General features: G+C 50.2%; 1 protein-coding gene across 8 annotated transcripts in view; it reads left to right on the top strand.

Moving 5' to 3' along the window:
• The window catches only part of MYO19 (myosin XIX), a 47,486-nt gene that overhangs the window by 11,122 nt on the left and 24,253 nt on the right, over positions 1-12,111 (top strand). For 6 of the 8 annotated variants that reach the window (XM_082372967.1, XM_082372965.1, XM_082372961.1 and 3 more), the window contains 8 exons: positions 4,870-5,002; positions 5,647-5,716; positions 6,235-6,370; positions 7,019-7,115; positions 7,254-7,330; positions 9,006-9,096; positions 9,560-9,731; positions 11,742-11,815. In XM_082372967.1, the coding sequence (XP_082229093.1) occupies positions 4,870-5,002; positions 5,647-5,716; positions 6,235-6,370; positions 7,019-7,115; positions 7,254-7,330; positions 9,006-9,096; positions 9,560-9,731; positions 11,742-11,815 (850 nt within the window). The remainder of the gene's footprint in view (positions 1-4,869; positions 5,003-5,646; positions 5,717-6,234; positions 6,371-7,018; positions 7,116-7,253; positions 7,331-9,005; positions 9,097-9,559; positions 9,732-11,741; positions 11,816-12,111) is intronic. The other 2 variants (XM_082372964.1, XM_082372963.1) reach the window with 2 other exon arrangements.

The following is a 12,111-nucleotide window of genomic DNA, read 5'->3' as shown; positions in this document are numbered from 1 at the left end:
AATTTAATAATTTACTCTCCTTGTTTTCCCTTTCTGGAATTCGTTTTAGTAGGAAGTTTGATAAATTGTCTAATATCCTGTTTTTCTCATCTATTCTTCTATCTCTTAGTATTTTGTCCTGTCTTCTTGGAGATATTCTCTACCCTTCAATCCTTTTGAGTTTTGAATTTTTATTAAAAATTTTAATTCTAAGAGTTCTTTCTTGTTCTCTGAATATTATTCTCCCCCCAGCATCCTGGTCTTACTTCTTCTCTTATCTTTGAGGATATTTCATGATTTTTACTTGTCTTCTGTTCCTTTCATTTCTATTTCCAAAATTCATTTCTATTTCCTTCTAGTTCCTTTTCGTCCTTTGTTGTGATATTTGTCATTCATGTAAAAGAAGTTTACCAAATAGTTAATGATCCTTGAATTTCTGTTCATACTTCAGAATAAGGCATTAAGCAACTGATTAGAATCTCTTATGTTTATGGACAGGAGGCCTCACTATGGATAGCTTTCTAAACTGGTGGAACCCTGAATGTTCATAACTTGTCTCATGAGCTTGTCAGTATCTCCAGAAAAGATTCTTCCAATCTCTTCATGAGAGAGGTGGAAACTATAGTTAAGAGGAAATGATAAAAGCATGAACAACTCTTTTTTTTTTTAATTAATTATTTTTTTATTTGTTTTTATTTTTGGCTGTGTTGGGTCTTCGTTTCTGTGCAAGGGCTTTCTCTAGTTGTGGCAAGCAGGGGCCACTCTTCATCGCGGTGCGCGGGCCTCTCACTATCGTGGCCTCTTTTGTTACGGAGCACAGGCTCCAGACACGCAGGCTCAGTAGTTGTGGCTCACGGGCCTAGTTGCTCCGCGGCATGTGGGATCTTCCCAGACCAGGGCTCGAACCCGTGTCCCCTGCATTAGCAGGCAGATTCTCAACCACTGCGCCACCAGGGGAGCCCAATGAACAACTCTTATCAGCAGACTAGACATGCAGAAGAATACATCAGTGAACTTGAGAGTGAGTCAATAGAAATCAAAAAATAAAGAGAAACTTGGGGAAATTCCCTGGTGGTCCAGTGGTTAGGGCCCGTGCTTCCACTGCAGAGGGCACAGGTTTGATCCCTGGCTGGGGAACTAAGATCCCACGTGCCACATGTTGTGGCCAAAACAAAACAAAGCAAAACAGAAAAGAGAGAGAAAATTGAAAAACAAAAAGAAAAGCCCATTCAGGAGCTTTGGTACAATATCAAATGGTTTACCATACTTGTAATTGATGTCCCAGGAGAAGAGAGAGAATGTGGGTCAGAAGTAATATCTTAGAAAATTAGCAAAAGATAACAAGTACAGATCCTAGAAGCTCAGGAAACACTAAGTAGGATGCATACAAAGAAGACACACCTAGGCACATTATAGTCAAAGTGCTGAAACCAAACATAAGGAAAAAATCTTTAAGGAAGCAGGAAAATATACATAAAGAGGAACAAAGATAAGAATGATAGGGACTTCCCTGGCAACGCAGTGGTTAAGAATCTGCCTGCCAATGCAGGGGACACGGGTTTGAGCCCTGGTCCCAGAAGATCCCACATGCTGCGGAGCAACTAAGCCCGCGCACCACAACTACTGAGCCTGTGCTCTAGAGCCCGCGAGCCACAACTGCTGAGCCCATGAGCCACAACTACTGAAGCCCGCGCACCTAGAGCCCAAGCTCCACAACAAGAAGCCACCGCAATGAGAAGCCCACTCCCGGCAACAAAGAGTAGCCCCCGCTCACCGCAACTAGAGAAAGCCCGCGCGCAGCAATGAAGACCCAATGCAGCCCAAAATATGAATGAATGAATGAATAAATAAATTTTTTAAAAAATCATTCATTCTAAGATGAAGATAGTAACAATTTATTGTAGAGGTACAATGGAATCATAAAAGTACTCAATTCAACCAGAAGCGATAAAAGGAGAAAAAAGTAACAAAGATCACATGGAACAACTCAAAAAGAAATAAGATGGTAGATTTAAACCCAACCATAGCGATTATTAAATTAAATGTAAGTGGACTAAACTCTTCAATTAAAGACAGAGAATGTCAGAGTGGCTTTCTTTAAAAAGGCAAGACTCAAATTATATGATGTCTTAAAGAAACCCACGGGCTTCCTTGGTGGCGCAGTGGTTGAGAATCTGCCTGCCAATGCAGGGGACACAGGTTCGAGCCCTGGTCTGGGAAGATCCCACGTGCCGCGGAGCAACTAGCGGCCGTGAGCCACAACTACTGAGCCTGTGCGTCTGGAGCTTGCGCTCCGCAACAAGAGAGGCCGCGACAGTGAGAGGCCCGCGCACCGCGATGAAGAGTGGCCCCTGCTTGCCGCAACTAGGGAAAGCCCTCGCACAGAAACGAAGACCCAACACAGCCAAAAATAAATAAATAAAGGAATTCCTTTAAAAAAAAAAAAAAGAAACCCACTATAAAGGTATAGATAGGTTCAAAGTAAAAGAATAGGAAAAGATATACCATTCCAACACTAATCAAAGGAAAGCTGAAGTAATTATATTAATACACAAAGCAAAAACAATTGAAAGAAATAAAGTCAAAATTAATAGTTTGATATTTGTGCATTCTTTTCAAGTACACATGGAACTGATATGGGCTATCTTCTGAACCACAAAACAAATCTCAATTTGAAAAGGTTAAAATACAAACTGTTCTCTGCCCTGGGTAGAATTGAACTAGAAGTAAATAACAAAGATATCTAGAAAATCCCAAAGCGTTTGGAAATTAATACCTTTCTAAATATCCTTTGGTTCAAAGAAGTAATCACAAGGGATATTAGAAAACACTTTGAACTGAGTGAAAATTAAAGCAAAACATATCAAAATTTGTGCTTAAAAAAAAAGCAGTTCTTAGTAGGAAATTTGTTGTAACGTTGAACGCTTATATTCAAAAAGAATAAACTCAAATAATTGACCTGAGCCTCTACCTTAAACTAAGGGAAAAAGAATAAAGTAAACCCAAAGTAAGCAGAAGAAGGAAATAAAGTTTAAAAAAAACCAGTAAAATAGAAACAAAAATAATAAAGCAAGTGAGATAAATGGTTATTTCTTTGAAAAGATTAATAAAATCTAGTCAAACTTAGAAAGACAAATTATAAATGTCAGAAATGAAAGAATAGACATAACTAAAGATCCTACAGATAAGAAATTTTTATTAACTTTATTACAATAAATTCTACAATTTAATAAAATGGAGAAATATTTTGAAATACACAAACTGCTGAAGCTCACATAAGAAGAAACATATAACCTGAATATCTAAATCTATGAGACAAATTTAAGTCATCGTTAAAAATCTTTCCTCAGGGCTTCCCTGGTGGCTCAGTGGTTGAGAATCTGCCTGCCAATGCAGGGGACACGGGTTCAAGCCCTGGTCTGGGAAGATCCCACATGCCGCAGAGCAGCTGGGCCCGTGAGCCACAACTACTGAGCCTGCGTGTCTGGAGCCTGTGCTCCGCAACAAGAGAGGCCCGCGAGGGTGAGAGGCCCGCGCACCGCGATGAGGAGTGGCCCCTGCTTGCCACAACTAGAGAAAGCCCTTGCACAGAAACGAAGACCCAACACAGCCATAAATAAATTAAAAAAAAAAAAAAAAAATCTTTCCTCAGGGGTTCCCTGGTGGCGCAGTGGTTAAGAACCCGCCTGCCAATGCAGGGGACATGGATTCGAGCCCTGGTCTGGGAAGATTCCACATGCTGCGGAGCAACTAAGCCCGTGCACCACAACTACTGAGCCTGCGCTCTAGAGCCCGCGAGCCACAACTACTGAAGCCCACGCGCCTAGAGCCCCTGCTCCGCAACAAGAGAAGCCACCACAATGGGAGCCCGCGCACCGCAACGAAGAGTAGCCCCCGCTTGCTGCAACTAGAGAAAGCCCACGTGCAGCAGCGAAGAGCCAACGCAGCCAAAAATTAATTAATTAATTAATTAATTAAAGAAAAAAAGAACTAAGGGAATAAGACAAAAACACAAAGGGAACAGGAGAGACATGAGGAGTGAGAAATGACACAGTGTGGATATGCAGGGGGCCCTGAGTCTTCAAAAAAAAAAAATCTTTCCTCATAGAAAGCTCCAGGCCCAGGTGCTTTCACTTTATGGATTCTACCAAGTATTTAAGGAATTAATGTTACCAGTTCTATACAAATTCTTTCAGAAAATAGCAGAGAGGGAGCACCTCCCACCTCAGAGGGAGACCTAAAAGAATTTACCAAAAAAGCTACCAAAAAGACCCAAAACCAAACAAAAACAAAGCTAAAAACTTGAAGTGAGGTGTAGGGAGTTTATCAAGGTGACAGGATACAGTCAGTATATTAAAATCTATTGTTTCTATGTCCTAGCAATGAACAAATGGAAATTAAAATGAAAATAGACCTCATCTCAGGTGATTATAAATAAAACGGTGAGAATTTTGTAACTAGATTGCCTGGGTATAAATCAGAGCCCTATCATTTACTAGATATGTACTCTTCAATAAAATTTAAATTTTTTCTATGCCTGAGTTTCATCATTTTGAAAACAGGTAGTATGTAATTGCATCTGCATCTGTAGGGTTGGTAAGAAAGTGCATGGAAAGTCTCCTTAGGTCAGTAGCCTGCTCAGGTCAGGGTGGGCTGCCCTCCTCTACCCCAGCCCCCCTCCTTTCTTAAATGCATCCTCAGGAGCTAGGAGAAGCAGAAGTAAGTGTCCCCATTTCACGGACGGGGAAGTGCCTTGCCCAAGGATACAGCTGAACTCAGCATTCACCCTTTGGTCAGCAACATACATGGTGGAAAAGAGGGCTGTAGCAGGGAGGCTCAGAAGCGGGAGGGAACGTGGACACAGCTCCCACAGGGCTGTTTCTGCCACAGACATGGACGTCCCGCTGCCTGATGAAGTTCTACGCTGTGGTGGCCGCCTCACCCACATCCTGGGAAAACCACAAGATTGCAGAGAGGATCGAACAGCGAATCTTGAACTCCAACCCTGTCATGGAAGCTTTTGGTGAGCTTGGTGTCCTCGGCACAGTACCTCAGTCCCATTTCCTCTGGGATTTGCCACCTTCCAGGGAAAGGAGCAGTGTTCTCTTTAGGAGAGGGGTGGAGGGTAGTTTATCATTCACTGCCATGGATCCCCAACTTCCTCCCAGGTACCCTCAGCCTCCTTCCAGTAGAGGTGACGTCACTCTGTCGTCCCCTCCCTCTAGCCTGAGCAGGTGTAGCAGTGGTGCTGGAGAGGACCTTCTGGCTCGCCCAGTCCAAACCCCATCCTTCCGAACAGCTTCCTGATGGTTCAGGGAAGGGGACTTGTCTAAGGATGCACAACAATTCGTGTCCATGTTGGCACTCTAGATGTTGTGCCTTACCGTCTGCCTCAACAGTAACAGCTTGTTTTTGATCCTTCTTCTCCTTCAAAGAAAATAGTCCCTGACTGCCTAGATTGGCTCTTTCCACTTCATTGCCAGGAAGTTCTAACTCAGCTGAATCGCATTTGCTAAAGCCCGAGTGCCCAGTCCCTAGTCCTGTCCCTTGTGACATGGAAACCAACAAAGGGGCCTTTAGGTGACTTGAGGATAGAGACCTGGCCCCAGCAGACCTGAGGCCACCTTAGCCCGTGGGGACTCTGTAAACATAAGGTGTGATCTGTAGGGAACGCGTGCACGCTGAGGAATAACAACAGTAGCCGCTTTGGGAAGTTCATCCAGCTCCAGCTGAACAGGTAACCTCTGCTGCCAGTCTCTGTGCCAGTCTGGCTGCTGGGGGCGGGGGGAGTGTGAAAGTGGCTGGGGCAGTGCCCAGCCTGGGCCACCCCTGTGGGCAGAACTCGGCTCCTCCTGGTATGTTTTTCTGTGTGATAAGTGAACCTGAGGGTGATCTTTGAACCTGGAGAAATCTTAACTACTCCAGCCTGAGGGACCCTGGGGCAATGTGCTTGTGCAGCCCATGTGTTCCGGCTTCTACCCTTGCTCAGAGACTTCTAGCTAAACTGCCACCTCTTGGCCACACCTCTGAGCTTGAAGCTGGGGCTCTGTTCCTGCCTCGGGATGGGGCCAAATAATGTACAGAGACCTTGGTCCTGCCCCTGAGCTGGTTGGAGGGCAATGTCCCAGACCCCCAACCAAGGACCTGCTGAGTGGTCCCTAGTCCTCACAACCCCCATTGCCTAAGTGGAAGAGTTGGGGGAGGTTGCAGTCTGGCACACAGTAAGTGCCCAATAAATGTCTATGGAATGAACAGGCAACTAATGGGCTCCAGCCTGCTTGTGCCCAGGGCCCAGCAGATGACTGGAGCCGCAGTTCAGACCTACTTGCTAGAGAAAACTCGAGTGGCCTGCCAGGCCTCCAGTGAGAGGAACTTCCACATCTTCTATCAGGTCTGTACCAGGTGGGGCCCACAGCTGCCCAGATGCAGGGCGGAGATGGGTCTGTGCCCCTAAACGTTCCCCTCCCTGCCTTGCTTCATGCCTGCCTATTCACCTGGTTTCAGCGATGCCACCACTTATTCCTGCAAACTTTATGTAACACTTCTGCCACACACTGGATCTTGGCTCCCGGGATGGTTTTGGCATGGGAACGTGCTTGCCTTCTCTGTCAGATCAGAAGGTCCTTGAGGCTGGGACTGTCTCCGCAATGGAAACTCTCACTCTCAGACAGAGGCTTGTCCTCGAACGGCAACTGGGAACAAGGACTTCCCTAGACTGTGCCTCCTCCATCAGACTGGGGGACCCCCAAGGCATGGATAGTACGTCTCCCTGCTCTCAGATTGGGACTGGGGGCTCCCCAGGTGGAGTTTTGCTTTCTTCATCATACTGCAGACCCCCTCAGTGAGTTTTTTTGCATCGGGTGGAGACGCCCAGAACTGCTTGCTGCTGTTTTTGCCCCCCTGCCTGCCCTGGGCTCTACGGGAACCTCAGCCTTGTGACGTTGCTGCCGTTTCTCACTGCTCTCTTCCCAACCCCGGGCTTACGCAGGCCTAGGCTTCCCCAGCACCCCCAGCTCAGCCCCCGTCCCCATCCCCACAGATCTGCAAAGGTGCCAGTGCGGACGAGAGGCTCCAGTGGCACCTCCCTGAGGGAGCCGCCTTCTCCTGGCTGCCCAACCCAGAGAGGACCTTGGAAGGTAGGGGGAGCCTTACCCAGCACCCTGGGCCGGCCCGGCAGCACCCACCCATCCCGACAGGGCCCGCCTCCCTCACCCCTCGCTGCCCCTGCTGACCTCTGGTCCTGACACTGGGCTCTGACTTGGATTCCTTTTCAGAGGATTGTTTCGAGGTGACCAGGGAGGCCATGCTTCTTTTGGGCATCGATGCCCCCACCCAGAACAACATCTTTCAGGTCAGAGGAAAAGCCACACCACTGACATGTGGCAGCGGTGATGGGCAGCCCCTTTTATAGGGCCCTTCTCTCAACGTGTGAGACTCTTTTCCTGAGGGTCTAGGACGTTAGGCCCCACTGCACAATCTCCAAGGAGTCGACCGCCTCTGTGTGAGGCTGAGCCTGGAGACTGGGGGTCAGGGTGGATGGGGGAAGAGAGGACAGTGGCAGGGCACATAGTGCTATTGAACAGGCCAGCACAGTGACCCATGGAGGTCAAAGGGCAAAGTGCCTGGGTCAGTTATGGCTCCATTAATCAGAATAGAGAAACGATGCTGCCACGTGTTTGTCTAGTGTGTTAGTTTTTAAATCATGTTCACACCTCTTAGCTCACTTGGTCTTTTTCAACAGACCATGGGTATGGAGATTATTCCCATTTTATGCTTGAGAAAACTAGAGACCTGCCCACGGCCAGACAGCACTAAGTGGTGGTGCAGATAGGGTTTGTACCGGACGTAGTAATTCCGATTTCCCACCCTCTTCCTCTTCCTCCTGGGACACAGCGCTCACCCAGAGGAACTGGGCCCCGCTCATCCCCACTGGTGGTCTCCCTTCTCCCATCTTTCTCCTCACTCCTGCAGAGCGGCGGGAGGGGATCTGTAGGATTGGCTGGCAGCAGAGGCAGGGATGCCGCTGCAGGGAGATGGCAGTGCGGTGGGAAGAGACCTCCACCTCCAGAAGGGGGCTGCTCAGGCTGTGGGGGGAGATCACAGCCAGTATGGGCACCGCCAGCCAAGAGCTTGGCCAGAGGGACAGCACATAGGACAAGCCCAGGACAAGTGGACGACACTAGGAGTCTGGACAGGAGTGCTGGCTTGAGGGTGGCATGACCTTCTGTCCCAGCCACACTGCCCATCAGCACAGTAGTCTTCTTCTGAAGTGGGTTGTGGCCTGAAAGCCAGTAGCATGTGGACACACCCTCTCTGGGACCAGACAGGGATGGTGGGAGAGGCCCTGCTCTACCAATACCAGGTCCAAAGGTTTCCAAGTTGCTGGACCCAGGGGTCCCCTTTCTACAGCCCCTGGGGGCTCATCCATGAGGGTCATTGAGTGCGAAGGCAAGGGAGCACCCACTGGACAGAGACCAAGATCACAGATCCTGCCCTAGGCTGGGCTGTCAGAAGCCCAGCAGTGCTGAGAAAGAGCCAGAAGGAGCCAGAGCCAGGCCCCCACCAGCCACACAGAGGTAGGGCCGGTCCACGAGGAACAGGAGCGGCCTTCCCACACAGTATGCTCCTGGAGTCGGGGGGCAGGGGGACAGACTGGGGGTGACATGGCAGCCCCAGTGGCTGCCCCGGGAGGGATCTGAAGTCCGATTGCCTGTGTTCTCATCCTGCCTTTCTCCTTTACCAAGTGTGTGGCCTCGGGCTTGTGATTTAACCTCTCCCCATCTCATCTCTATCATGGGCACCACCATAGCACGTGCTTCATTGGTTGTTGAAAAGATTACATGAAATGATGCATGTAACTTGTGTAGAATTGTGCCTGGCCGAGTCATGGAGTAAGTGGGCAGTAATTGAGAGCTGTTATTATTCTGTTATCATAATCTTCGTATTCAGCAGGAGAGAGACCCTTCCCAGGCTGGGCTCTAGCCCTTGAGAAGGGGCCCACTTCGTGTCCTCTCCTGCCCCCTCAGGCCCTAGCTGGACTGCTGCACCTCGGCAACACCCGGTTTGCTGACTCCGAGGACGAAGCCCAGCCCTGCCCACTGATGGACGGTGCTGAGTGTGAGTGCAGGGATGGGGGGCCTGCACCTCAGGCTCTGGTCACACACCCAGGGAGCAAGGCAGGCCCTGCCGGAAAAGAGGCAGCATTTGGTGGGATTGGGTGGGAGGGAGGCCAGAAGGTGAAATTTGGAATCAGTGCCCTTGAAGCCATAAGCTATAGGGCCCTGCCCTGGAGAAGTTACTCCTCACCCCATCTCTGCTGCAGCAGATAGCATCACCCGCATCTTACAGATGAGAAAATGAGAGTTGGGGGGTTTATAAAGTGGTTTATCCCACTCATGGCCGTGTGGACTGGCACACAGAAGCCCTGGGTTCAAGTCCTGCCTCTGCCTTGGCCAAGCCTCCTCACCCACCTGCACCTGGGTTCACTCTGCCCCATTGGGTGGGTCGTGTTTCCACTGTGATGACTTCACGGGGCCTTGTGCAGAGGGATGTTTGGATGGAGGGTGTTTGTGCCTCCCAGGCTCTGTCAGGACATCGGCCTCACTGCTGCGGCTCCCAGAAGACCCTCTGCTGGAGACACTGCGGATTCGGACCATCAGGGCAGGCAGGCGGCAGCAGGTGTTCCGGAAGCCCTGCTCCCGGGCCGAGTGTGACACCCGCAGAGACTGTCTGGCCAAACTGGTCTATGCACGGTGAGTGCTCTGGGCCCTGCCCTCCTCCCAGGCCCCCCCATCTGGAGTTGGAACAGACCCCTCAGGCAGTACGGCTGGGCCCAGGGTGAGGGCTGCCAGATAAAGCAGACGGGTTCCCTGCCCTGCTCCCCAGACCCTGGGGGGCAGGAGGGAGTGGCTCCTGGGCTTTCCCCAAGCAAGGCCCTTGGCTTGATTCCGGACTACTCTGCGTGGAGAAGTTGCCACTTGGCCTAGATTCAGCATGTTATTAAAGTACAGGAGCTTGCCTTGACCTTGGTGATAGGTGAGGAAGGCCTGCCTGCCTGCCTGCTGGCAAGGCCGGCCCCAGAGGTGATGTGGGTCCCTCCCAGGTCCAGGTGCAGACCCATGGGTGAATAGGCTCCTCTGTCTCTGTGTGCCCTTGTACTCTTGGTAGTCACCTGGGGAATTTGATAGATGGTGGTAGAGCCAGAAGCTTTGCCCACAGTCTTGAGCAACACTATGCAGCAAGTGGAGCCCAGAACAGGGGGAAGGCGGGGGTCCTGGCCTTTTCCTGTTGGTTCTGTGGGCATCTCTACCCTTTGGCCATGTGGTTAAGGAGTGATTTGGTACTCTGGGTTCTGAGACCCTTTGGGGTGCCATTGAGAGTGTCTGGGGGCCCAGGATGCTCTGAAATTATGGGACAGAACACATATGTGTGTATGTGTGTGTGCATGTGCTTATAGGAACTTGGGTACCTGTGGAGAGGGTCCCCCTGCTTTCACGAACTTCTCAAGAGCTAAGAGGCTGAGAAGCTCTGCTAAGGGAATAAGATCCTCTGAGTGAAAATGGCCCAGGGCAGCTGGGCCCAGACTGAACCCAGTTCAGCAAGGTACTCTGTTCTCACTCCCTAGAAGCGAATTTCAGGTCAGAATTTGAGGCCAAAGATTTTTAAAGCTTTTGTGTCAAATCACTGCAAAATGAGCAGGTAAAGTGTGATGATCACAGACACAGTGAGTCTCTAATCATGGATCATTTTACACACAGCAAACAGGTCATTGTATCACTAGGCCACTCATTTTTAGTACCTCAAATGGGTATTTGAAGCCCTTGTTGCAAAAACAGGAATCATTTACTGAATTGAAAAAAAGTTGCAGAGCAATCACTTAAATAAATGGTAAGGAAGAAACCCTTATGTAGTGTCATATGTGTCACCACGTTGTACAGCAACCACCCCATCATCTCAGGGGCGGTGGTTCCAGAGTGCAGGATGCCACTGTCCACCTCGGGTGACTCGGGGCCCCCTCGTGCAGGACAGAGTAGGGGGATGTGGTGGGGCCTTGAGCTCTGGCCTCCGCAGGCCGAGGTTTGCAGGGGAGTCCAGTGAAGTCAGTTCTTCACAGTCCCACCCAGAGCTGCCTGTCAGCCCCTTCTCATCAAGATGCAGCTGGGTGTCCAGCCAGGGGACTGAGGCAGACCCACTCCCCGTCTAGCCCCAGAGGCTATACCAGACCTCAGTGGTATCACAGGTTCAGTTCCAGACCACCACAATAAAGTGAGTCACACGAATTTCTTGGTTTCGTGGTGCATAGCAATGTTATATTTACACCATACTGTAGACTATTACGTGTGCAATAGCTTTATGTCCAAAAGAACAATGTGCATAACTTAATTTTAAAATAACGCTGTTGGGAAAATGGCGCTGGTAGACGTGCTCGATGCAGGGTTGCCACAGACCTTCAATTTGTAAAACACGCAATAAAGCAAAGCACAATAAAAAGGGATATGCCTGCAGTTGGTCCCGTGCTCAGTCTTGCTCGCGGACAGGCCAGGTCTTCGTGTGCCCGGAAACACGCATGACCACAGCCTGCGTGTGTAGTGGGTCAAGACAGGATGGGCAGGACACGAGAGGAGAGTGTTTAGCCCTTGACCTGTCAGGCTCAGAAGACAGGCTCTCCAAGGTGTGGCACCCAGGCTGCAGGGACAGTCCTGCCACCCCTCAGGCTCAGCCTGACGCCTCTCACCAAACCCCCCCCCACCCCGCCCCAACAGGCTGTTTGACTGGCTGGTATCGGTGATCAACAGCAGCATCTGTGCGGACCCCGACTCCTGGACCACGTTCATAGGTAGCAGGGGCTCACCCTCCAGGAACCCTCCTTCAGAAAAAGGACAGGAGTGCCCCGCACAGAGAGCAGAGCCCTGGGTCTACTGCGGGACTCCGGGCAGCTCCTTTCCCTCCTCTGCACCCGTCTCCTCACCCTCCGCCAGTGTGTGGGTGAGGTCTCTGCTCTCCGGTGCCCGCATCTGACCGTCCCTAGCTCTCCAGGCAGGCTCAGCTGGCGGCCGGGCCACGAGGGCCCCTTCTCTCCCCGGAGACCCAGCTCTGGTCTCAGGAGAGTAGTGGGGGATGGTGAAGGAGCTA

This window comes from Balaenoptera borealis (assembly GCF_965194805.1).
Source record: "Balaenoptera borealis genome assembly, chromosome: 20".
NCBI classification, from domain to species: domain Eukaryota; kingdom Metazoa; phylum Chordata; class Mammalia; order Artiodactyla; family Balaenopteridae; genus Balaenoptera; species Balaenoptera borealis.
The sequence above is the reverse complement of the archived record's forward strand: the minus strand, read 5'-3'. Positions and strand labels throughout refer to the sequence as shown.